The following is a 27,611-nucleotide window of genomic DNA, read 5'->3' on the forward strand; positions in this document are numbered from 1 at the left end:
TGTTTCCTTTGAGCGTAAAGAGGATGTCTGTGAGCAGGCTATATTATTCGCAACTCGTCACCAATTGACGTAAAAACGGGTGTTTCCACTTACGCAAACTGTTATCAAAAAGATGGAAACCGACGCAAATACGCTGGGGTAACAGCAACCATGTAATGGATCATGGTATTACATCCAGGTAGGAGTAGTGATACTCCTGATTACCACCGTGCTATAGAAACTAGGTTATACAATACAATATAATATTTATTTTGCCATATGCATAACATTTACAGCACAAGATGGAAAAAATGAAGAAAATTAAGGAAAGGAGATAAATGGCGAGAAAACCTGAAAGAAACCACTAGGTTAGGCTTGCATGGGTGGTATGGGCCACTGTGAATTTGCTTACCGTTATAGTTGCCTTTTCTCCTCCTACAAGAACTGGATAATGGGTATACATCTTCTGACTATAGCTGGTTGCAAGAAAATGTATTTTTGTAAACTTTATGTAAAATCATGTTGGCCCCACTGACAACAAACTTTAAAAGTTACTGGTTTCCATGAAGAGCACGAACTATCCCATCCAAGCCGCGGATTTTTTTCAGGCTTTTTATTATTATTTTTTTTTCACAGCTACTTAATTTGCATACGTAACCAGTTGCGCTGGACTCTCGTCTATATTAACAACATGACAGTCTTTTGCAGGGAATTCATGAGTTAAATTAAATTTCTTCGTCTTCCAGTGATAAATTCAAAAGTTGAAAATACAAAACTTTCCAACCTCGTCGAGTTCCTTGCTCAATGAGGTGACCCGTCTTAATTGTATTGATTATATTCAGGTAAGCATTGAGCGCGCAGTTGACATTCGATTTCCCTTTATGACGTCAGTTTTTTTTTTCCTTCTGCGACGCGAAACGACTCAAGTTGTGTTCCTTTCAAGAAAGAGAAACATTTGTTCACGACAGTGCCTTTGAAGGCTATAGTTAACTGCGTTGAAAGTCTACCCTGTATTGAGATATATCAACTGACAACATATGAAGACAAGAGTTGTTTTAAAGTTGGTAAGTACGTTTCTTTTTAGGTTCAAAAGCGAGCAAAGTCGTTATTTTACTTCTGTACACATAGAGTATCAAAACGAAAGAAAACCCAACTTCTCATGGTCACATCATTATCTAGTCAATAACCCAACCCACTTCAGTTAACTTTTTACCGGTAAAGTCGTGTTTTAAATACTTTCTCTATTTCCCAGTTGTTCAGTTGACACGTTTCTCGTTTATTTGTATTTTGTTGCTATGGTTTCTCGTTGTTGAAGTCTTTTCCCTCGCGCAAAGTCGACGCGCGCGCGTCCAACGGAAACACCACATAATTTTTCATTTAATTTTCGCTAATACTTATTCGTCAGAAATTACATTTTTCTAATGTCCCTCAATAATTATTTTTTTCTAGTAGTTAGATATGAATCAAAAAATTATGTTGTGAAACGCCAAACATTCGTGCGATCATTGAGCGCGCTGTTCACATTTGAATTCTTCTTTATGACGTCATTTCTCTTCTGTGACGCAAAATTCAGCTGCGTTGCCGCCAAGATGAAGAGAAATTTGACAAAGACATCACGATCAGTTTTGTTCTACCGACTTAGTTTCAATTACAATTCCATTGGAGACCTCGCCTGTATCAGAAAATATCTTTGAAGGTAAGACTTGATTTGAATTGAAGTGGTACAATTTTTTTGTGTGTGCGGCTGAAACTAAAGCTAAAATACGAGTTTAGTTCGGTTTGCTTTCTGCCAAAAGCCCTGTTTTTCCAATCTTTCTCTTCTCTTTCATAGTCACGGTTTAAGTTCACGTTTGTTCGAGTTTTGTTGCCGGTCAAAGGAAAACGGCGGAAATAACCACGCGACCATGTCGTCCTTCGCTTACCGTTTCTCCTTCCACGTATACAGCTTCTACATTGTAGTTCTCTTAACCTTATCTTGAAAATAAGTAAGACATCATAAACATGCGGGATGTTGTAAAAGTTCTTTTTTAATTTCTTTCTTCCTGGTTGCCCGACCTCTGGGGGCCTATATCCCTACATTTACACTTGACAAATTCCCACTAGACGCATCAGTAGAGCTTCACGTTCACAGCACACTACATTTACTACTATAAACAGCACAGCTTCACTACAGAAAAGCACGACCAGCGAGACTGCTTTTCTTGACATTGAACAATTTTACAGAGCCTTGTAACAACAGCACTACAGGAATGAACAACCTTTCCGTGTTGAAAAAGTTCAATTTTACCATATTTGCGAGTGTTGGAGATTTGATACTACAAAACGACTACAGCTACGGGTGTGGTTTCCGTGTTGGTGGAATGTGAAAATATAGTTATATTATTTTATTTTGAAGACAGGTTGGACAACGACTGTTGCCCTTTTGGAAACAAAATGGATAGAATAAATACAAAATATACTTTTATCGTACTGTACAAAGTATACATGTATGGCTTGTCTGGTGCGCGAATCCGTAAAACGCACTTAGAACTTACACAACTACTTTTTCAACACAAAAGGGTTCAATGCCTAATAAGGGGTTCTTCTTTTTAATAGCTTATATTTTTGTTTGTTTTTCCGCCAGAAGCGAAGCGAGTTTATCTTTCCTCAAACGCTTCTGCATTTTTTCTCCCATTAAATCTCTCCTCTGCTTCAAAGAGGACGCGCGTATCGTCAACTTCGTTGACGTTTTTCAAGTGTTCTTTTTGTGATTTTCTTTTCGTTGACTTGTGTGGCAGTGCTGTTGTGCCACAGCATTACTACATTACTGTGTTGGGTAGCCTGCAGCCTGCTGCATGACGTAAGAAGTTGCATTGGCAGGGGCGGGGGAACCTTGGTGATGTCCCATCATGCCTCCTACTCCCATCATCTGCTGTGACTGTGAGGGAGGCTGCTGACCATTTGAGGTCGCTGGCATTTGAGCTGGGGAAGAACAGAGGAGCACAGTGACTGGAGGGAAAAGGATTGCACGTGATCAAAAGACCTTAGAGGTCGTGTTGCGCTACATGTCAGATGAGTCTGAAAATGATGTCTGTTGGATACCAGGACAATAAAACTCAGTTGAAGCCTACAAGGGCGCGAGGGTGTAGGAAATCTTGTACTTAGAATCCTCGAGACTCTGGGAAAGTGATTGGCTGTCCCGAAACGGCTCTCATTATTTTACCAACTGTTTTGCCACATAAATCCTGCGGTAAAAAATTCCAGTACCTTGGAGTCTCTCCTGGGACCAACCACTGGTCGAGGAGCATGAGGACTCTGGGTAGCTGGAACGCCATGAAAGTCACACCGCTATATGAGCGCTTAGGCAACCATTTCTTAAAACACACACATTAAAGGGAAGTGTTTGCAAAAACAAGCAAAGCCACGAGCAAAAGACACTATGACCTAAAGTTTTGCTCACTCTTAAACGTGCTCTCGTAGGTTGGTTCATGAGTACGTGGTTTAAAATAGCACTCAAAGCCCAGTCTGCCTTCAAACTTAAATTCAGGAGTTTGTCTTGGACTGTAAATGACTGTAAATGTCTACTGTTCTATTTTTCAAGCAACTTAAAATTTATAACGGATGGGCTTGGCCAGTTCACCAAGCTCCAAAAGGCACAGTCCACCACATACAGGATAGTAGACCTGTGCAAACGCTGACAACAGCAAAATAAAGCTGTGATAACATTAACGAGCTCACTACTTGGACACTGCCCTCCTGGTAAGGCTCCGCTCCTTCCACCTGCCTTAAGCGCGAGGAATAAATTGTCGCAAATTTAAAGAATTTGTTCGCAAATTTCATCAAATAAAACGCGACTTTTTGTCTATTTATTTCCTTCAATTTTAGACGTCCAATGATTGAAACTGTAAGTTATATAACTACTGGGCAAAACAAAGACGAGTGAAAGGATCTACAGACATCATTTTTAGATTCTCATCTTTTCGTAAATGACAACATCTCACCAGGGTATCCCTGCATTGCTGCTGGAACAACTTGCACCTGACTTCTGTGATGAGAAAAAGAAAAGAAACCATCGTCTTTATTACAAAACAACGCCTACTAAGCCCTGTTTATGTTTTTAAAAGAAAACAACGGTCTAAAAAAAATTGGTCTTAACGGAAGCTCATGCAATGCAATAACAGAGAAAAACATTTTTCTAGGCCCTTGTGTCCCTTTTGAGCGGTTTTCAATTGAGTGTCGTAAAACCAAAACCAAAGTAATTTCTTTGGCCAATCACAACAGACGTAAACAACACAACCAGCCAATCAGAACTCGAACCAAATACATGTAATCTGCGTCAAGCGCGGGAAAACGCGTGCGAGCAAACACGACTGGTTTTAGTTTGGCTTCCCATTGGTTGAGAAAATGGCGCGAACTTTGCCAACCAATCATAGAGCGCAGTAAAGCAAAACCAAAGCAAACGCAAAATTACTTTCGTCACTCAACTGAAAACCGCTCTAAAATAGACTACGAGCAGTCCTTTATTTTTCTTGGGGATAGTAAAGCGAGCAAACCACGCGAACGCGCGCGAAAAATGTTTCCCGCGAGGAGACTCGACGCGATGTGAAAAGCGAAACCGTGCGTCGCGTCTCCTCACGGGAAACAAATTTTGCGCGCGCGCGCGCGTAGTTAAGACTGCTCATAGTCTAGCCTCAATTAGTATTAATCTACTAGTGTTCTATCACGAATGCCGTTCTCTGATTGGCGACACTACTCGCTGTCTATTCTGTGATAGATAGCGAGTAGCGGTTTTCAACAAAATGGCGGCCGCTTCCTCGCCTTTTCGAATGTCTGCGATGAGGATATAGATAATTTACTTGCTTAGTTTTGAACGACTAGTACATTTATACTAAAACAATTAGATTACTCGCTCTCGATTTCTATGCATGATAGCTGATTCGGGCTGCGCCCTCATCAGCTATCACACGATAGAAATCTCGAGCTCATAATCTAATTGTTAAATAGCAGATCTATTCACAAGCCTATTTTTCATTTGCTTTATAGACATTTGAAAGCGTTCAAGAGCCATTTTCCATTAGACGCCAACTCACCCAAATGTCTGCTGTGGATAGTACACATACTGAGCCGCTGCTGCCGGAGGGTACTGAACATACCCTTGCTGAACCTGGGATTGCTGTGGCATAGTCTGCTGGTTATAGAACTGTTGGTAATACTGTTGGTAGTACTGGCAGAAAAAAGCATAGAAAGAAGGTGAATGAAACAAATTGACAGTGTGCAACAAAGCTATTTTTAAATTAAAGGAACCATCTGATGTGGACTGTGTACAGGGAAGAAGATTCCCTATTACTTATTTTGTGTGAAACAATTTCATTGAGCCACCGTATTACATCATGAAAATCCAAGATGGTGGCGCCCAGGAAATTGGCGATAATCAAATTCTGTTTTGTCAGACACAGAAATATTATTTCCATGTTTTCCAATGAAATTTGAAATTAGATTGTATCTTCAACAATTTAACGTTAATTTATTTCAAGAGTGGAGGTTTCCATAAAAGTAAAAAAATAATCTGTATTTTGAAAATAACACTGCTAATAACTTATAATAATAATAATATAAAAAATAATAAGAAATTTAGTACCTGCTGCCATTGCTGCATGTTCTGGGCATTGTTCATATCAGCATTTTCCTTCCCCCAGGAACACTGTGAGAAACATTAGAAACATTAATACAACATTAACTTCGGTACTTTAATAATCTTCAATTTATTTTACTTCAGACAATTCCACTTACTTTCAATAAATTATCTCCTAGTACCATCCCCTGTGATTGGAAAATAGCTTCTAGAGCTTGCTCATGTGTATAAAATCTGTCAAAAGAAGTCACACAAACATTAATAACAGAGATAGTTACTAAATATCCAACAAAAATCAGTGATTGCATAAAATTTGCTCAAATTCACCTGAACTTCAAACAAATTCAATAGTCATTGCAATGATAAAGCTCTTTAACGATTCCAAAAACAAATGTTCTGGACTACATTTAAAATTCCAATAAATTTACTAAACATGAAACAGCGCTGAAAACGTTCGATTCTAACTCTAGGGGAAGTATAGTGGAATGGGCTCTATTCCTATTAAAATTTTGCTTGCTTTACCATGGCTCTCTTTGTCACAATGAGTTCTTATACAATGGACAAAATATGCTTGCCATTGTTAATACGAAAGCCAATTTTCCTTTGACAGTTATTGACACGCAGGTTAAAGTTATTTGCTGCAATACGAGTTCTTTACTGTTGAGAAATCAGTACAAAACATTGCCTAGCATACACTTACTTGATAAATCCATAAAACTTCTCTGGGAATATTTTAATGTCATAGATCTGTCCAAACTTTGAAAAATTCTGACGGAGTGTGTCATCTGGCAAAACAAGAATAAAACAAACAATAAGAGAATAACTAGAACCTTGTCACTAAGAGTAAAGAGTGAAATAGGACTTATTGCTTATCCTAAAACAAAAACAAAGTAGATTTGCCATAGTTGGCTAGAAAATCCAGCACCATCTGACAGTTTTGGGTAGAAAAAGGAAATCTGAGTGCTTCTTATCAGGAGTTGAACCTAAGACCTTCCGAATACTAGTTCGGATGCTCTACCACTGAGCTACAGGAGACTCGTGGGAGCTAAGGCCATTAAACTAGGTTCTTGGTTTTTTGATCAAACCAAAAGTAGCAAGTTCTAATATTGATTTTTAATGAACTGCAAACTGGTATCAATTTTTCTTCAGGAAAATTTCACCATGTGACTTTAGAGGACCTTTGAATTTTTGCAAATTTGGAGGAATTTATCGAATTGTCACCTGTTATTGACCAACAGGTAAGCTGCTTTCGTTTGTTTGGCTTTGTTAGTTTGATTTTTAAACAATCACAAAAATGGAAAAATTTCACGTCACAAACATTTCCCCTAACAATGTTATTTTTCCCTTCTGGGATGGCCTTATGATTATTCTCCATTTAAAATTATCAAATTTAATTACCAGTGCAGCTTGGGGGAAGATTTCCAACGTAAATTGTTGTGTTATATGGCGAAGACTGTCTTGCTATTTCCTCCCTCGCCTGAGGCTTTGCTGTTTCAAAAGGACAAAGGCATATTAATAGCAAGAGCTCAGAAAATAATAAGGAAGGATCACAGAACTGGATTAGGTTTAGGGTTGGATAAATTCTGCTTGTAAATTGGCATATTCAAGGCTGCTGCCTAGCAGGAGCCCAGGAGCCTGGGGCACCCAAGAAAATGCTCTGGGCGCCTTATTTTTTTGCAGCAGCCCTTAACACTTCACATGTTGGGCTCCTAACTGCTTGGCTGTTGGCCTTGAAATTTTTCTTAGGCAACAGCCTCGGTATTCTATCTGCCAACAGTGCTAAAAAGTTGAGTACTCTGCTCAAAATTCTGCTTGAGTTCTGATGGGTACAAGGTTGATTAGATGTTCATTGTGTTGCCAAATTACAGCCTTCTAATCTGTATCTGCTGAGTTGAGCATGTTAAAAATTATCTTTCTGTAGTACCACTGGTTTCAGGGTGACCACTTTTTTGTGCATATTGCTTGTAGGTCCTCTAGGGTACTGTACGTGATGCAGGTAACTTCTTTTAGCTGTTGTCACTCAAGATTCCAAACACAATGGTAGGTAGTTTGGTTTTGTTTTGAATTTTGTCTTTCAAGTTTTTTTTTCTAGAAATGTCATGTTTACCTTTCATGTTCAATTTCAATTGTTCTGTAAATATTTCTTTCTGCTCAACTTCTGCTCGAAAATGCAGTATTCTGCCGACAGAATGCTCATTGCCACAGGTGGTGAATTATGCTTGAAATTCTGCAGGCAGAATTTACCTAAGTCTAAAATCAGGTTTTAATGATCAATGGTTCAACACAGATTTCTTCAGATGCAACTCAACGGAGAGAACTGTGTATCCTCTCTTTTCTTGGCAGAGAAGATGAATCACATTTTCAATATGGCCCCCTTTTTACCTCTGTCTTTCACACTAAAATCAGGATGAGCCAATGTCAATGACAATGATATCACATTTAACAAGTTTCACGGCAAGGCTTTAAAAAAAAACTAACATCTCTCTTTCTTTATCAGCACATAGAATGCATTCAACGTTGTTGATTCTAGCAAAGTTGAAGAGCTGATCCTATGTTTTTCTATCAACACAAGATAATTAGTTTCTTACTCTGTGGCGTTGCTTTCCTAGCTGCCCAGTTGGTCCGTATGGGTCTTCCCTTCAACTGCGCTCCTACGATAACATCAACATGGTATCACTCAAGATAAGTTAGATCTTTTAACCAATCAGGGATACTTTCAAAGGATAGTTTCATGTCCTTTTCGCTTTTAAAAAAAAACTGTTACCCTATCCCAGACTAAACTGCTTATATACATACCGCTTACAGTACGTATGGGAGTACCCGCCCCCCTCCTCTCTACCCAGAATTCAGCTTTCTTTGTCCACATGCTTCCTAACCCTCCCACCCACGGGGTAGTACAATTATCATCCAAAACTCTAGATAAAAATCCCCAAACTTAACTTGGTGAATGCTTGCTCAAATTGGTTGAAAGCTATTGCTCAGAAGAAGTAAAGAATTGTGCCTCATAAGAAGAATATTTCTTACCTCTCATTTCTTTTATGGCTCTCTCAGCATCCTGTGGACAAGAGAATTTGTAATTAAGTTAATCAAGCATTGGTGATATAGCATTGCTCAAACCCCATTCCTAAGACTCCTTAAGTACCAAACTTTGTAGACCTTTGGCAACTTAAATCGCACTTTCAGTTTGAAGATTATATTCATGTTTATGTGTTGGGAATTCATGGAGAAGTAAACTAGTCCACATACTTGCACTTAATTATTCATTTGAGGTGAATAATCAGGGATGTCAGTAGGGAGGCCAAGAAAGTGAAGAAGGCAGTCATTTGGCAGAGGTACAGATAGTTTTCAAACAATTGGACTGGTTCTCTCCAAATCGTTTTACACTTGTTACCATTCAATTTGCCCGGTCAGGAAGCCAGCTTTCCAGCTTTCTCTGGTTTTTCACCTGAGACCAGAGACCCCTCTAAATCGGCACATACAGGTTATATTAAGAACACTAACTATGGAGTCCTAAAGTGTGACGCCACAAATATTTGAAGTTTTGAAATTATGGGATTTGTTAGTATATTCGGAAAGAGCATGGTAAAAAATGCCTACTTACCAAAAATCAGCATCTTATTGCAATTTGGGGGCGAGATATTAGCTCTGTTATGCCCCGATGAATCCATACAAATCCTTCTAATTTTGTCTCAGTTCCTAACGTTCGACAACTGAGACAAAATTAGAAGGATTTGTATGGAGTCATCGGGGCATAACAGAGCTAATATCTCGCCCCCAAATTGCAATAAGATGCTGATTTTTGGCAAGTAGGCATTTTTCATCATGCTCTTTCCGAGATACTGACAAATCCCATAATTTCATAAATTTAGTTTTTGTGATGCAATCACTTTAGGACTCTATAGACAGTTTTTTTTTCTCCAGAAACTATGATGAACAAAACAAAAACAGAGGCATTGAACCCTGGCGGCACTGGACAAAAACAGGTGCAAGGACATACCTCCTTTTTGAGGAAGGAGACAAAACCGTATCCTTTGGACTTTCCAGAACCACTATCTTTTACAACTCGACAATCCCTATTCAGAAAATAATGAAGCACACCTCAAGATTAACACAACAATCTGTTTAAATACTTTTAGAAAACTGGAAAAAGGAAGAACAAAATGAGAAATTTAAAAGTTAAACAACTATGTACCAATTAAAATAACTGTTTTCCTAACCCAGCAAATTTGAGTTTTTTTAAACAAAACAAAATAATATACCATGAGAGCCATCACAAGAATATTTCACTTGAAGAAGCCTACTGCAACACACTGTTGAATTTCGAACAATCTCATAAACTAATCCCAAATTAAAAGCTAAAACCTAACAGTTTCTGATAACTAAAACATTACAAAATAAAATATGTAAATGAATGGAAAACTCTAGTGATACTATTTCACTAATCTGATTGTCTACTACTTTAGAACTTAGATAAAAAAGAAGAAAAAACAAGCAAGGAAAATGGCATACATCGCCTGGGCGGGAGGCAATTAGTGCACATTCATCTGTATTCAAGCAAATAAGGAAGCGTTACAACACATGACATACTAAGCATTGATAAAAACATCAAAAATATGAATTCAAAATAATCCTGGAAACATGTTCAGTGCATCATAGAGGTGTAAAATTGATACTGGTAGGTAAACATACATTAATTGGACATAAGAGGAAAATAACAAATATCAGTTGATTTTAACTTGTCGCTTTGTCCATAAGTTAGGGATTTCTTATGACAGAGAAACATGCATAACAATGGACATTAATGATGGTCAAAAGGGTGACATGCAACCAATCATGAATTGCTTCCCAAAACTGATTCTAGACAGATCTATAAAAAGACGGTGACCCGAGAAATAAAAAGAGCTGTGAATTATTGGTGGGTTGTGTTTGGTGTACATAAGGATATTTGTTGTTATTTTTTTTTTTTTGGGGGGGGGGGGGGGGGCTGTTTGTCAGTAAAAACCAAAGGGTGATTCTCAATGGAATACAAATCTCCAATAAAAACTTGTAACTTACCATTTCGATCTTCTTTGACACTAACTGTGAATGCTGATACTATTTTAATGTTTAATGTTACTGCTCTTAGAGACAACTTACACAGTGAATTTAAATTCTCAGGGTGAAATAAAAAAAAAATGCTCAATGAAGGAATGCACGCTTTTGGTCTTATTCCAGAAAAAGAACCATAACAATTTAGTCACCACAAGTTATAATTTTCAAGAGCGTGTTTGTTATTCTTTTTCTGGTATACAGCCAATCAAACACACCAGAAGTTGTCTCTAAAATTTAAAGTAACCTTATTGCACCTTCCATTAACACTGGGTACTCTGAAGTTCACCTAACAGTTTGGTTTTTTTTTTTTTTTTCGCTGCTGCTGCTGCTGCTGCTATCAAAAATCGTAACAGTTATCGCAGAAGGTAAAACAAAGTTTAGCTCAACAAGGTTAAAGCCATTTCATTGGTTGTGAACAGATTTTCCCTCACAGATTTTGATCCAGTTTATTAGTTTCTGTAGTTTTACCATCTGTTCTAAGTTCGTTAGTTGACTTTTAAAGTTCAGAGTTCACATTATTGAAAGGTGCAGTAAGGTGTTCAAAAATTAAGGGTGTGCTTCCATTGAGAAATCCAAAACTGGACTTTTTTCATCAAAAATCAGATTAAGTTTTGTTTCTTTAGAAAAATCTCAAACCAGAGAAGGATTTTTTGGATCATGCCCAAAAAAAGAAACCTGAGATTCAACATCTGAAGCACTTCTTACTACTGATCTGAAAAGAATACACAGGGAAATAACTACAAAAGTTTTCTGCACATTAAATCACATTTTGAAGTGAAGTTCACTTTCAATATTTTTTCTTCCCTATTCTTTTGCCAACTAAGACTAAAAGGGTTTTTCTTCAATCCGTAGTTTAACACACAACTGTGCAATAAAAGTAATTGCCGCAAATTGAAACAAAAAAGAGAAATTTGGAGCCTTGTTGGCAGTCACGACTGTCACTGTGGGCAAATAATCCATTTTAGATCATGGTTTCTTTAGATAACAAAAAAATCAAAGTGATCCCAATTTTTTTTTTATCTGATCTTGGATTTTCCAAAAGAGACACACCTGAATCACCCTAACTTCACTGGCCTTAACCCTCTAAGCCCAAACATTGATCAGCATCAAATTACTTCTTGTAATATCAATGTTTATTTAACCCCTGAGGTCATGAGAATTAAGGATATGATCACCCAAGTTGGATTTTCTTGATATTTTAATAACTTCTCCCCTGTACTTATATAAGAAAAGCACCAGGACAAGAAAGGAGAATTTGTTCTTTGAAATTAGGGGTTAAGGGGTTAACTGGTGAACAAGTAAGGGGGCAGAACAGAAACTTCCACATGATAAACCAAATCCTCCTTTATCAACTCTGTCCACCCCACCCTTGATCACATTATTCTGCCATCTATTCCTTTTTGGCAGCCCAAAATAATGTGCAATTTTCATTGACGGAATAATCTTGGACAGATAATAGGAGGTTCCTACCTAATCATTTATGTTATGGTACAAATAGAATAAAAAAAGTGGAAAAGACAAGAAAGGAACCTAACTGTAACCACTCCCATTCTCAGCTTTGCATTGGTAATCACTGCAAACCAAAGACTTTGTCAGTCTTGGGCTGGTATACAACATAATTGAGGGACTAGGGGCATATAAGGTCCATGCCAAAATCAGGATCATTTTTCAGTTTTTATCAAAATTACAATGAAATTTGGGGGGGGGGGGGGGGTGGGGGTGGGGAGGGGGGAGAAGGTGGGCTTAATTTCTCTAATGAACTGTCCTACATGCAGGCCTCCTTCCAAAAATAAGGGCAATCTGAAAAAACAGAAAAAATCCTAAAATTCAAGATCAATTTTTTTTGTTTTCTTTTGATAGTCTGCATTTCTGACATGTGGTCTACGACAGTTCGCTTGAGAAACTTAAACCCATTATTTCTCTCAAATTTGGTTCCATTTTTGATAAAAGGCAAAATTGAACCTGCAGTTTGATCTAGGCCCCTTATGCCCCTAGCCCTTCAATAATTGAGGAATTCTGTGTTGGCACTACAAGACGAAAGGTAAGATAACACTACAAAGGGTTGTATTCCATTGAAACAGTCTTTGATCAACTCTCAAGAAGTATCATTTGAATTGATTATGTTAAGTCAAAGGAAGAGGTGTCATTAAAGGGGCCCATGTATGTCGCACACTGTGAAGTACTAATGCTTGGAAACAGGGTCAAACAAGCAGCATTTCATTATCATAGAATCATAAACAATTATTTGAGCCGGCTAAACTGGATGGAAAAATCAGTGGCTCTTCAACACTACACACAGACCTTGCTGTGCTTGGTGGTGAACTCAAACCAGTGAGTTTTACATCCAGCTGGCCTCACTTGCAAAAGTTCTCTGGGCTTGTCAGATTTTGCCTCAGATCGCTAGACACATTATTTCAAAGGGTGTTTTTGTAGGAGGTGAACAAGATCCAGCCACCCTACTCATTCTCAAGTGCCAAATATTTACACCGAATGTGACACTTAATCAAAACCAGTTATACAACTGCACACAACCTTCCTTAATGAATAAAAACCACTTATCTCCTTTGGCAAGGAATAGAGCAAAAACAGTACCACTTGGATACACTAAAGTTCAAATATTAGTTAATGCCAAGGTTTGAATGCCATGCTTTCCGTGTTTACTTGTTAAACTTGAAAAGCATCAATTTATTAAAATATTGTGTCACTTTTAAAACTTCTTTGCTTTGTTTTTTTCAAAAAAGTTATTTCAAGCAGGGCTCGAGACTAACAGTAGCCAACTAGCCACAGACTAGTAAAATCTTTAGTTTCAGTTAGTAAGATTTGCAAAGCACTTAACGGTCAAACAAAAAATGAAAATTATTTATGCACGTTGAGAGAAGAGAAACTAATTAAAACAAAGACTGTTAGGGGATTTCGTTGACTTCACTGCTTTAATTAAACAATAAGTTGAAACACTTTAAAGGGTGGCAAATGGCAGAATCTGCTTTCTGCCACATGTGTAAGAAAAATTTTGCCCTGTTACTAGCCACTGGGCTTGTGAGCTAAAAAGTTAGTCTCAAGCCCTTATTTTTGGTAGAGGAAAAAAAAGAAAAAGTCACAAAAATACTTACGTTACTTGCCCACAAGCAGCAAAAGCTTTAAAAAGGTATTCATTTCCTATTTCTGAATCAAGGTCACCCACAAATACGTGGTAATGATCTGCAACAAAGAAGAATGTCCAACAACAAACTGATTAGCAGATTGGCTAAATTCCAACATGCATGATAACTCTACAGAATATACAATGGCTAAAACATGACTGGTCAAGAATAGAGCTATCATGACATAAATCACTGCACAATTGACTCAGGAGGTATTACAGGCTGTAGGCTGACTGTTGCAATTCTGGGCCTCAGATTTTTTAACAGCCAAACAAAGTACTTCTAAGTTGTATATTATAACAGAACGGCTTTGCCCACAAATTCAACTGTTGGTCTATAATAGCATTCAAGCACACATCTAAATAATTTTTAATCAATGCTGTTTAGACTTTAGATTAGTGTTTATCTATATATTGAATGTGCAGGGCTGTCATTAAGAGGCAGGGGCCAGGGATTTCCCCCGGTTACTAAGAACATGGCCCCCGGCTATTTTCATGGGAAAATAGAAGAAAAATAGAACCAAAAGAAATTCCTAGCTGTTTGATTCCCCGCCTACTTGTTGTATTTATCCAGCAACTTTAAATCTTAGTGACAGCCCTGAATGTGTTACAGATGTTTTTATTTTTTGTTGACAGGGCGAACATTCCCCACATTTTGATTTAAAATAAAGTTATACTTATACTTACTTATATTATTTCTCACAATCAACAGCATCTAGTCTCATAGAAAATGTAAATTGAATGCAACAGCAAAAGAACTTGACATTGTCCAATCTGGGAAATACCTCCTAGGTCTGAATTTTTCCTCATTCAGTTATAATCCTTACTGACTAGCATTTAGTTCTTTTCCTTTTTATAAAGTTTTCCAACAAAACAACAGCTTTTTTAATTGGCAAATTTTTTGGAAAACATGTGGGATTTCAACCAAATGTTGTCAGGGCTCAAGCAAAACTACACAAATAAAAACAACAAACAATCATTGTTATGTCAGGTGCTACCAGCCTGAAAATAAATTACTGAGAGCAGATTTTAACACAAGTTTTTTATCAACAAGACCTGAAGGGGTAAGTTTGTTAACAGCTGACTGACTTTCCACAATGAACATTTTTCTTCAATGTGCAAATTTTGATTTTTGTCTCACTTATTTCACCAGAATATAATATTTAAAGAATGTGCTGTCAACTGTGACAAACAGAATTATTGCAAATAACCACTACAAAAGAAACATAACTATACATGACCAAACAAAGCTACATAAAGCAGACAGATTGTTCACAATTACACACTCTTTCATTTTACTTATGACCTGAAAAGGAGTGCTTTACCTTTTCACCAAAATAAAATAGAAACAGGAATTAGGAAGAGTATAGAGAGAGTGGCTCTTCATCTGTGTCTGGTTGAATTCAAATTTGGAAATAATGTTGCCCTTCAAAATAACGTTTTTATCAAGTTTGCACAAAGCATTTTATAGGGACAATGAAATTAACAGCACCACATCTGTTTTTTTCTTTGACCGCAAAGGCTGTGATTAAATACAAAGGTAAGCAGTTGATTCAAAATAACCACAATAATTGCTTTTGATACTGACCGTAACAAAGCTTGGGTGAGAAAACATCAACAAAAAAATCTATTTTAGGGGAGGTGTAAAAGAGATATACACTTGTTTCACCAAAGAGTACACAAGGGACGTAACATTCATTCATCAACTGTACTTGTCAACCTTGATTGGGTTTGAAGTGGGAAATCACTTAAAAATAAAGTGAGGGGAGAATTCAAATTATTGTCTTCATTCATAGATCCGTCAAACAGATCACTAATAACATGACATCCACGCATCGCTGGTGAGTTACGGTCTAACAGAAAAAGCATGGATGGATAAGTTAACAAGGACACATTAACTAACAAAAATATGAAAGACAAGAAACTTGTTCTGTGGGTCTGAAAACCTTACAGATATTTCTTACATGCAAGCAAAGTTTGAGTGAATGCAATCAATATTTATGAGGTCACCAAATGATAAATTAGTTCAAGCCAATGATTCTGACAGTCCTTCAACCATGAATTCACCACTCTTGATGTTAGAGTATGCAAGACCAGCTCGGCCCTGAGGGAATCTGCTGAGTCTGTTATGTACATTTAACAGAAACACAACTCTGAGCCAACAACCAAAGGAAGTTAAGCTTAAATATTCATTTCTAAATGTAATGAATTCAGGTGTGTGTCATAATCATAATAGGAGAAGGGAGTTTCTCTGTTGTAAAACAACAAAGATGAACTGCCTTCGAATCCAGCTGATAAATTGAACGATTGTGCAGTTCTGCAAGCAAGGATTTGGATCATGAGGAAATATTTCTACTTACTACTTGTGTCCTTTCTCATGCCTCCGGTGTTGTTAGTCGCCCAGTTTACCTTGATAGGCTGGGCAAAGACATGCAAAGAAAGAAGAAACAAACAATGAACATCATCCATTATTCATCACTAATTGATCTTCTTATTATAGAAAGCTGCCAACTACAGGTATTCACTCCATCAGGCAGGTGGCCTGGGTGAAAAGTTAGCACAGACATCCAAAAGAATTCATGACCACACAATTTAACTTTCACTTCAACACTAATTTTTCACTCTGTGAATATCTGCACTCAACACAAGTCTGCTAAAATGAACGCTACAAATTTGAGAAACAAATTTCCACAAGTTGCAGGTAATTGATTTCTCGGCCACTGGGAATGCTTTTGTTTGAAGGAATACAGTATTTATAAATTCTGTCCCTTAGACATGACAGATTTGCGATTTGGAGGGCACCCATTGGTCAAAAATAGGAACAATTTCTTTCAGACCTGTCATCTTTTGAACCACCGAGTGTAAACATGTCTAAGAATTACAAGCCTCCTCGGGACACACAGTTACATCTCTTGCCTTAAGCAAACAATCACATTGTAAACCCTTCACCTGCCTTAACTATGCCAACAGTAATGTTAGTGCACCCCAAACAAGCCTCAAAACTCAGTGACAAAATATGACTTAAAAACAACTTGATGCTGGATTTCTTGATGATGTTTGAATTCAAAACACAGTGTATCTAGAACACTCTAGTTGTAAATAAGTTTACAAATTGAAAAAAGCTTTGACAAATTACAAAATAATAAAAACGTTTACGAGGTTCCACTGAGAGAATTAGGTGGAGTTGATTACTTCAAAGGAAAATGCATGAAATTATTCCTTATAAAGCTCTCTGTTGAGGTGCAATATTCATTTAATCTACTGTTGTGTGTTTTCTTGCCTGACTCGAAACAATCACAGTTTATTTCTTAGCCAAGAAAGCTTGTATTGTCTATCCTGCAAAATGCCAGCAGGGTGGAAAACCTCCCTGAGCCACCAAGCCAGGGAAATTTATCATTTAGTTTAAATAACACTGCAAAATTTCAGCGAAAGTAAAGAAATCAATCTGAACTTAAAGTGTAATTATCAAAATGGGAAAGAAAGCATCACTCACACTATTTTATTAACAGGGCTACATAAAACCCCTTACACAAAATAACACCCACAAGCACCCAACAGGCACTCTTAGCGGTGAAATCACAGGAGGCCAAATCCAAGGTTCTCAATATTATAAAGCCGTTAACAATAATCAAGGGTGATAATCAAGAGAAGCATATGCGACTTTTTTGCCTTAAAATTGGAATTGCTTCAAATAAGCCCTTTTTTGGCACAGATACCTAGCAGTTTTCTTTTGAGAAACTTAGTTTTGTATTTGATTTTTGAGCAAAAAGGTTTAAACAAACAAGAAATAGCGTATTGCTTTTATTATTACCTACACAAAGGATTGGAGATACGGACCCCTGTACCGACTGCTTTTGTTCACAACCACCAATGCTTCGCTTGACTTGGTTCAGTTGCGTACACAAAAGAAATGAGTCAAGCGCCAGTTTCTCTTTTATGTAGGCCGCTTGTGTTTTCTTGAAAACTACTAACCTATTTCTTGTTTATTTTAGCAATTTTGCTGTCAAAAAATTAAAATATCAGGGCTCATTTGAAGCAATTTCAATTATTTTCAGGCAAATAAGTCACATACACTATACACCTCTGTTGCATAAAACCCTTCAACCAAAAAGCCTGAGTGAACTGAGGAATATGTACCATGAATCTAACTTAGGATTTGTATGTTATACTCACAACAAAATAACTGTTTCAGTTATTTAAACCCAATACTTAGTCAGGGATTTCAATAACTTCACTTTTCAAACTGAAGGTGTTAAATGTAACCATGAAAGGAAGCTATCTGAGTGATTATTAACCAGCATTTTAAGCGAGAATCACCATAGTTATTTTCTAGCAAAAAACATTGTTGCCGATGTTAACTATAACGTACGCAGCTGCTTTAAAACAAGAGAAAATGCCTGTCACTGCAACATAACTACTCAATAAGCCAGGACAAGTTAACAATAATTACTAATTTCTAGAATTATTGCATTTGCTATACAGTGTACATGTAAATCAGCAATTAAAAGCATTTGACTACTTAAACATCAATCTGATTTCCTCTACCACTTGTGACAGAAATGCAATTAGTAAAGTAGTGACTATTTTTTAAGTTTCACAGGATAGATGTAAAATCTACTTACCGGTACATGTATTGGAATAACAATATTATTGCCATCAAAATTCCAATCACACAGCCTATCTACCACAGATTTAAAACCTTTGCTTTGACAACAAGGCTCAGTGTTAGATTACACTGTAATATTACCTACACAACACAGTTTTCAAATACAGTAGTGGTCAAAAGATGCAGTTCCATTCCAACAATAACACAATGTACTCTCAGGATCAAAAACATGGATTGTGAACTAAGGTCAATTTCATCTCTGTTAAATATAGAACCAAGGTCAAGGCCACATTAAAAATGTATAAGAGTACGAGTACATGTTAAATCTGACTTGAATGGATATATGAGAATGCATGGAGGGGTGGAGCAGGAGGAAAACAACATTATGAGGCAGGAAGGAAGGAAGGAAGGAGGGAAGGAAGGAAGGAAGGAAGGAAGGAAGGAAGGAAGGAAGGAAGGAAGGAAGGAAGGAAGGAAGGAAGGAGGGAGGGAAGGAAGGAGGGAAGGAAGGAAGGAAGGAAGGAAGGAAGGAAGGAAGGAAGGAAGGAAGCAAGCAAGCAAGCAAGAGAGGGATGGAGAAAGTAGGAGAAAAGGATGGATGGAAAGAAAGAAATAAGGAACGAAAGGAAGGGAAACAGGTAGAGAGGACAAAGCCTGAGAGGGATGGATGCTCGTTATTTTTCCAGCTCACCTTATCATAAACACTGCGATTATTCATAGCAAAAAGGGCATACTCTGCAGCTTCTCTGGTCTCAAACTCCACAAAACAAAAAGGATCAGTCGAGGAACTCTACAGAAGAGAAAAAAAATTAATCTGATTAGGAAAATGTAAGTTCATCTTTATTCACCTCCACGTCTCCACATAATACATTAGAAAAAAAAAATAGTATAAAGATAACAGAGAAAGGGCAGAAAACACTTTAACTAATACTTAGCCCTTAACATACAAGGATGGTAAATTATGACTTTTTGTAGGGAGAAAACGAAAGAAAAAATATACATTAAATACAAACGCACATACATAGGCACAGGGCGAAACTATTAATAAGGGTGATAAGAGCAAAATAATAATTTATTATACTGAGTCAATCTTAATATTGAGAGAGGTACAATTTCAAGAGCTTTCTTAAATAATCTCTTGTGAGGCTTTGTTTGAATATTTAGAGGAATGTCATTCCAGAAATACTGTCCAATAATAGAAGGACAAAATTTTAAGATATTGATTTGGAATGGAGGAATCTGTAACAGTTCGGTGGGCTGGAGGCGCTACGCGTAGCATAATATTATGTTGCTCTGATATGAAGGGAAGGGAAGGGAAGTTGTTGTAAATGTGATCGTAAAGAAAAGACAAGTACAGTATGTAATTTAACTATATCTGGAACATTTTAGGAGACGAAGATTAATATAGTATAGGGTGATTAGAAAAATCAAACAAAACTATTCTACACCCACAGTGTATTTTGTTGGGAAAATAATTACATTTTCACAAAACAACAAAAGGTGTAATAAAACTAATTATTAATAAATAGCTGGAGTTTCTTTTATTGTAACACACACTCACACTAGCTGTTTCTTGGTCATGTGGTAAGGCCCCGTTCAGAAGCCAAACTTTTCATGAGCCAAACTTAACTCAAATAAAGGTCGGCCCAAATCACGAAAATCCAGTCTTTTGATTCAGACGCCAAACTTAATTAGCTGAACTTAATTTACTTGAAACAAAACATGCTCTCTACGAGAAACAGCATCTGAAATACGTTGTTAAAAATTTATGCATTGGGTTCGGCTCATGAAAAGTTCAACGTCTGAATCAAAGCCGTTCGAAAGCCGAAATTCCAAGCAGGAAGAACGGCTAAGCCGTTCCAAATTGAAGCATCCATTCTCAACTGATTCAGACGCCGAACCTTTCATGTACTTAATTCAAAGTATTAGGTTCCGTTCATGAAAAGTTTGGCGTCTGAACAGGGCCTAAGGGCTTAATTGAAATAGAGCCTGCAGTGTGATGGTGAAGTGGTTAGCATGTCAGGCTTTGCTTCACCCAACTGTATAAACACAGGCTACTGGCAACATACTGCTGGGGATAACCCTACAACTAACCAGCATCCCATCCAGTGGGGAGTAACGAAACTTTTAGCTGCTTCTTGCCACAGAAACCTAAAATTATTCAGCTTGAGTGCCACATTGCCGTTACCATAACTACATCTCAAACACTATTGTCTGTGCAGTCAGAAAATGTAGCCCACTTAAAGCTGAAAATGATACAATGAATAAAAACCCCTTCTGTTTGGTGTTTGACTGTCTCTATGTACATTTATGAAAGGCACCTTTACGTTGTGACAAAGGATGGTGCAATTTGCTTTCATATGTGTTGTTCTTGAAAATTTTCTTCAAAATGGAGCTGTCCACATGTACAGTTGTAAATAGCATAAAAAGATTAAAAAACCAATCCAGAAAACCAGAAAAATGTACCATGGCCAAGTCATACATTTTGTGATGAACACACAAAGACAGCTGATTTTTCAACAAGGAAGTAACATGGATTAGCACATGAAATTCAAGCTATATGAGGCTAGTTCCACGTGAGCAATAGCAATATTGGTGAATTCCTGTTCTAAAATGTAATTACTGAGAATGATGTATTATTGTCTGCCAAAATGCAACTTTCATCTGGATTTTCTTGCATTTCCTGCGGTAAAATTTCTTAAAGACTACCCAGGGTGCAAAGAAAGTCAGCTTTACAGCTTGCCCAAAGGGCAAGCTGTGGCTAGCATGTACTAGCCCGAAAGTCATTTTAACTAGCCTGAAAAAAAAATTCACAAGACGCTAAAGTAGTATTAATTTATTCAGTACATGTTTTAATTAGCTAATTATTGATTACACGACTAGTTAATTACTTAGCTGCTTTATTAATAATTGATAATCCACCATAATTTAACGAAACCTTTAATTAACAGTAAAAGTTGGCCTGGTAAGAAACTTGACACATTGGCACAATGATTAACTCTTAATCTTTGGTCGTGAATGCCTTTGTCTTTCTTTCATTATAAATGTCAACTGGTAATTAAATGATGGAGTAAAGAATTAAAGTGAAACAAGCAGGAAGAAGTTCCAAAAAACTTGCAATTGTTTTTCCTAAACACAATATAACACATCTAACTGACTAGTTAACCTATAATTTCTACATGTCAATTAACTAGAAGCTGTATTTTCTAGCTGTTCAAAGTCTCATTACATTTTGTAATCATTAGAACATACATGAACCAGATACTAAAAGTAAACGGTCTCATGAAGAAACAAGTGATGAATATGTATGATCTCAGCACGTGCAACACGTGGATGACTAACATACATCTTGCAATTTGGAATTAATCTACGCACATCTTCTGAGAAAAACTAGTTTGAAACTAATTAAAACAAATTTCCACTAGACATGCTAACACAACAACGAGGAAAGCTGCCGACAACAACACAGTCAGAACTTGATTGTGCATTTTGCCGCCAAAAAATATTTGCCGCCAGAAAATGTCTTCATCTGAAAGGAGCACTTTTATTAACTGAAAAGTTCACTGCTAATCATAACTTTTTGCATAAAACTTGACATCTTTCATCATATTTTTGCTTCTCATACAAAAGTATTACATCAAGCAGATTAGTTTTTTTTCTGAAAAGAAAAAAGTTTGGCTGTCAGATTTCACGCAAAAGCGGAAAGTACCATGTCACGCATCAGTGCCGTCGTAAACAAAATTACGCAAATTTCTGGCGAAATAAACATTTTTAGATCTTGTCCGCTTTTATAAAAGTTTCAAAGGAAACAAAATTGTTTCATTTTCGCAATTTATATCTGATAGTTTATAGGAAAGCAATAGCCTAAGGACGTGATCGATAAATTTTCATCAACTGTTTAATACATACTGTAGAATTTATTGAAATGCATGTGACAATGTAAAAACCATGAACAAAACTGAATTTACCAGAGTACAGGATCAAAGTCTTTTTGGTACATTCATTGAATAATGAAGCATAATAAATACAGACAACTAGCTTTCTTTGAAATAATTCTTATTTAGCAAGAGTAAGTCATATTTCAAATTATTTTTGCTTGAAGATTGCGTGGACAAGACTACAAAGGAAAAATTTCACGCATTTATATGTCAGACGTGAAATGTAATGCGATACTTTTTTCAAAAGATTTCTTCCATTTGTGAGATCAGCTTGAAAAACGGCTTTCGGTTCACATAAATCTACCAGGAAGTTAAAAACGTATGCCTTACAGTAAATTTTTAATTTTAATTCCCAGAAAACTTCACTCGCCCGTCGGGCAAGTGATGGTCAGAATCCACTAGCCCGATCACAAAATCCACTATCCCCGGGCTATTGGACACGACTTTCTTTGCACGCTGCTACCACAGAGGTTTAAGATAACTTGCTTAAATAATGGCTCAATTTTTAGCAAATGGAAATTATTTACAAGCTAGCCCTTGTGTTTACAAAAGAACAGAAGAAAGAACTCGATAAAGAGTTGAAAAACAAGTTTGGTATTCCTCAATGTTTTTAAAGACTTCTAACAATGTTTGTTGAGATCATTCTTTTTTCTACAAGTTACAAGGGCACAGTTTGTTTGCTACCAAGTGTAAAAGTTTTATTAAATTAGCCCCAGGATTTAAGTCATCCCATACAAATGTACCTTATTATTCCTAATTTTTGCACATACTTAATTTCGTGAAAATTTGGAAGCCGAATTTCGCAAGTACTAATTTTCGCGATCGCAGGAAATATTAGAGCAAAAGTTTCCTTGCTAGCACGGGCTTCTTTTCCGTTGCATTCACGAGGAAAAGAGCCCACTGTCTCTCATGCATTCATTAACAGTTACTCCGCTGTCATTTAGAGAACCAGCATAGTAAATGGTATCACATGCGGTTCGGTTGCTAGGTAACTGTGACACATGCCAACACGATCCATTTCGACCCAAGGCAGAGGTCTCTTTTCCTCACACCGATCCGTTCAGCGAATACAACGGAAAAGAGGCCTCTCCTTGCAGGGAAAGCAAAATTGTACTAAATTTCGCAATTTTGTCAGTATTTTATTTTCTTAAACCCTGACCTGGGGGCACATGTCATAAAGAATAAGGAAATTCTGGAAAGATTCAAAGGTCTGGCTCAATCTAACTACAGTCAACTCTCGCCTTGCGGACACCTCGCTATTACGGATACCCCGATAATACGGACAGCAGCTAAATCCCCGGCAAAAATAAATTACAGACGTTTGACTGAAATAAGTTCACACTATTACGGACTTGCCATTAAGGACACTAAATTGCGGTCCCGAAGGTGTCCGCTATTAAGCTGAAGAAAATAGTGAATAGGAGGAACAGTGCTAGTGGAAAACAAGACCAGAAAGATTTTTAAGGATAGTTACTGTTTTAAGTCAGAACAATTCATCACAAGGCCCAGTTAACTTAGAACATTTAAAATTCTCATTGTTTTGTTATGTGATATGGTATTACATTATGCACAACCTTTTTTTGTGAGTATTAAATTTCGCTACTTTTTTTTTAAATCGCTAAAATCTTGAAATTAGAAAGAACAACATAGTCAAAACTCCCAAGTTGAACTAGACTAAGAATCCACCAGGTATAGTCTCATTACAGCCACAGGTGACAGACATTAATCATCTTGGTATATGTACTTTATTACATATTATGTGTGGATATCAGGGTGATAAAGCTGTGACTAAAAATGATACCTGTGAAGTGATATGCAGTGAAATGATATCATATCACTTTACTGTTTGAATTGTCCATTCAAATAGACTGTAATAATTTGGTTGGACCAATCGGGTTGCACGTTATATTTTAGCTGACGCCTGGCGTCAAATTTGGCGGGAAGAATTGCTTTGCAGTTTTTCAGTATTTACATTCATACACTATTATTAAATGCAACTTTCTTGTACTTCAACTTGGTGGCTTGATTTTTTAAGCATGTATTATGTAATAAACAAATTATTACATGTTAACAGCCTGATATCGTTTTTATTCACTTGTTTTTAATACCATATCGCTCACTCGCTCGAAGACTCACTCGTTCGCGATATGGTATTAAAAACCCGTGAATAAAAACGATATCAGGCTGTTAACGTGTAATAATCTATACGTAGCTGACATTTTAAGTCATCTTGATGATATAAATAAAAAAACCTGGGAGAGAATGCTGTTCTCACTGCTAAAACTATGGTATCAGATTAGATATCCAAAATGGAAAAAAAAATTTCCTTTGATATGTACTTAAAAACCTTTGAAAACAAGTTCAATCAACGCCACAGCAAGAGTTCCCACTTCTGGCAGAAGACAAGTGGACAAGCATCCTATCCCAGGGAAATTAGCAATACTCCTAGTTGGTTTATGTTTATGAAGCTCGGTTACTACAACTCCTTGAATAAGTACCCCCCACCCCCCACCCCCTCCCTTCCAACTTGATTTAACCCTCCTATGTGTCCCAGAAATCTTCACTGTACCTTCACCCCATAAGGTTTAACCCATCAGGCAATACTGACAAAGAGTTAAGATGTCCTTTTAGTCACTGTAAAGTTTAGTTATCAGCTCAAAGCTACTACTGGTATGATGTATGGAGTTGTTGAAGAAAATCCAAAAATTTGACAATAAGCACACTCATTCCAGGATTTTATGCTCAGTCCCAGCCATGTGGACCATGGGCAACTTTACCAAATGAAACAACATGATTCTTACACCAATGATCTAATCAGTCTGAAGTGCTTACAGCTAGACCACCATATACTGGACAATAATTATTTCAATTTTTCAAGAGCACAACCCAACAGTCAGATAAGTTAGAGTTTTCTAACTGTAGGTCTCTTTTGTTTCTGTTTGACTCCGGTTCCTAGCGCGCCTAATAAAACTATGCATGCTGGATATATTCCTGAAATGTTGACAGTGCCGTTGCCACAAATAAAATTCAACTCCTTCATTACTAACGCTGACGTTTCTTTCTGTTACAAGATCTTACATACTGGTGGTCATAAACAACATTCCAGCAATGTTTTGGACATCCTTTTTACCTTTTTTAAAGTGGAAATTAATGAAAAACAGGAAAGGAATTATAATAATTACTGATACCCTTTTCTCTGTTTACTGCTTGGTTTCTAAAAGCTTACAAATGCATTACATAAAAGAATTCAGTGAAAAGTAATTTCGACTTTGTAAATAACCTAGTCGGTTCAACAAAGAAATCGAGCTTTCGTGATGAAATTATCCCGACGACAGAAAATTGGCTACCGGAAGTTTGGAGGAAGACAGTTACATGGCAAACAGTTTCGTCGCCTAAAGTATACGTTGTTCTGCATCGAAGAACAGAGCATTTCAAATGCTTCTACTCGTTGTTATATTCAGTTTCAAGGTTGGTAAATCGAAATTGTACGACGCCGACAAAATATTGGACAAGAAAGAAATTGACGAGGTTAGTAGAAAACTTACAATTTCAACGATGACAACTTATACATTACAAAACAAATAATAGGTCACATATTTAAGAAATCAGCATCGAGCAACCATTAGCTAAAGAGTTATTATGGTGTAAATGACCATGAGGGCGCCCTCGAGGCACATACACAAAGACTAACAAATTACGAACACTGTAGGCAGTAGCGTAGCAAAGATGCCGGCCGGCTATTGCTACACAATGCAAGTCATATATACAAGCTTACAACATTCAATGCACAACAATAAATAACTACTCACCGCATTGATCATCTTGCAACGAACAACCTTTCCACACTTGGCAAAGATGTCTTTGATAAACTGCTCTGTGCAACGTCGATCTAAGTTCCCAACATAGCTGAAGTGAAGCAGAATCGAAAAAAAAAATTGTCAACGACGGCATGCAACTTCCTGAAGAACAAAACTAAAGATCTCCGCTGCTTTTTGAGTTTTTTAAACTTACAGGCTTGTTTTCTTGTCGTCGATGTCGTCCTTGAAACACAAATAGGGTAGGTTAGCGAGAAAAATGCGCGAAAAATCAGATTAAGTTTCTTTTTACTCACCATTGTGGCTTTCTCAAAAGAAGATGGAATAGTACGGAGGGAAAATTCTGGAGAAGCCTGTGACTCACTGCGCATGCAAAGAATATGACGTCACAAACACTGCCGCTTGGAATTCTGGGAGAATCGAAGGGCGGTTCGGGACTTGGTCCTGATTTTGCGACTATTTTTAAAAATACTCAAGATGATTAAACATAGCTTGCATTATTCTAACTTGTAAAACATAAGGCATAGACAATCAGCAGTCCTTCAGGGTTAACAGTAGTGTAATTACTGGCCTGCGCGCGTGCGACAAGTGATTTGCGCGCGCTAGCACCAAAACAGGTGGTTTCTCCAGGTAATCAGCTTCTGCCATATGGTCACTACCTCACTACCATATGACAGCGTACAACTGCCGGAGCTCGCAACTGCCATATATTCCTGTCATGGCGTTTTCATTTACCTATTTATTTAAGGATTGATTTCTCCAGAATTCCGACTTGCTATCGAGCCCTGTTAGCCATTCAACAAAGAAAGGTGCGATGTGCCAAACACCTAAGAAACTTACAACTAAGGGGCTGTTTACATGAAGGGAGGAAGATCCTAGCACTAGGAAGATCCTAGAGGGCGGAAAAACTTTTCGCTTGCTTTACAATGAGAAATTTCGGTCGAAGTGGTTATCAAGTGGAGAAGGAAAAGAAGCATAACTGTCGGCCTTGAGCAGCTGAACGCCCGGCTGCCGACATGTTTGTTCTTTTTGTCCCTAGTATTAGATTCTTCCGAGCGAAAGTAGTTAAAATGGTGCTAGGATCTTCCTATCTCTCAGCTAGGAAGTTCCTTTCTCTTGGAAGATCCTAGCGCTAGGGCCAAGTACAACTTTTTGCATGTAAATTGAATAGAGAAAACATATGGCGCTAGGATGATCCGCCCTCTGGGATCTTCCTAGTGCTAGGATCTTCCTCCCTCCATGTAAACAGCCCCTAAGTAGATAAGGGGGTTCGTTTCTAGTAGAGTGGAAACGAATGTTTGCTTTTATCAGCAGAGTTGATATGGTAATTTGGTCACCGTAAAGAGATTCGAGATCGGTGTCATGTATTCTACCAGCGAAACAAGACTCAGTATTACTCATCACATGGACAGCAAAGCCAAAAGCATGCGGA

The 27,611-nt window shown here is 37.3% G+C and overlaps 1 protein-coding gene and 1 long non-coding RNA gene across 3 annotated transcripts; one reads left to right on the forward strand and one right to left on the reverse strand.

Moving 5' to 3' along the window:
• The first annotated feature begins 529 nt into the window (after positions 1-529).
• LOC146465935 (uncharacterized) lies at positions 530-5,133 on the forward strand. The gene is made up of 3 exons (XR_014868210.1): positions 530-1,043; positions 1,553-1,675; positions 5,002-5,133. It is a non-coding gene; the product is annotated as an uncharacterized LOC146465935 (long non-coding RNA).
• On the reverse strand, positions 1,989-26,583 carry LOC146465936 (nucleolysin TIAR-like). 2 transcript variants are annotated; one of them, XM_085128264.1, is made up of 16 exons: positions 26,476-26,582; positions 26,376-26,404; positions 26,174-26,270; positions 19,118-19,216; positions 16,181-16,238; positions 13,792-13,879; positions 9,588-9,663; positions 8,615-8,645; positions 8,179-8,241; positions 6,989-7,078; positions 6,291-6,375; positions 5,749-5,824; positions 5,597-5,659; positions 5,049-5,182; positions 3,960-4,003; positions 1,989-2,940 (listed from the first exon to the last, which is right to left on the reverse strand). In XM_085128264.1, the coding sequence occupies exons 1-16, from the start codon at positions 26,548-26,550 to the stop codon at positions 2,783-2,785; spliced, it is 1,266 nt and encodes a 421-aa protein (XP_084984390.1). In that variant the 5' UTR covers positions 26,551-26,582; the 3' UTR covers positions 1,989-2,782. The 2 variants fall into 2 exon arrangements, with proteins under 2 accessions (XP_084984390.1, XP_084984391.1); XM_085128265.1 differs by having other exon boundaries at positions 2,848-2,940; positions 3,960-3,996; positions 5,039-5,182; positions 26,476-26,583.
• Between the last annotated feature and the right edge of the window lie 1,028 nt (positions 26,584-27,611).

The sequence above is a fragment of the Pavona decussata genome, unplaced genomic scaffold (genome assembly GCF_977016875.1).
Source record: "Pavona decussata unplaced genomic scaffold, jaPavDecu1.1 SCAFFOLD_155, whole genome shotgun sequence".
Classification (NCBI taxonomy): Eukaryota; Metazoa; Cnidaria; class Anthozoa; order Scleractinia; family Agariciidae; genus Pavona; species Pavona decussata.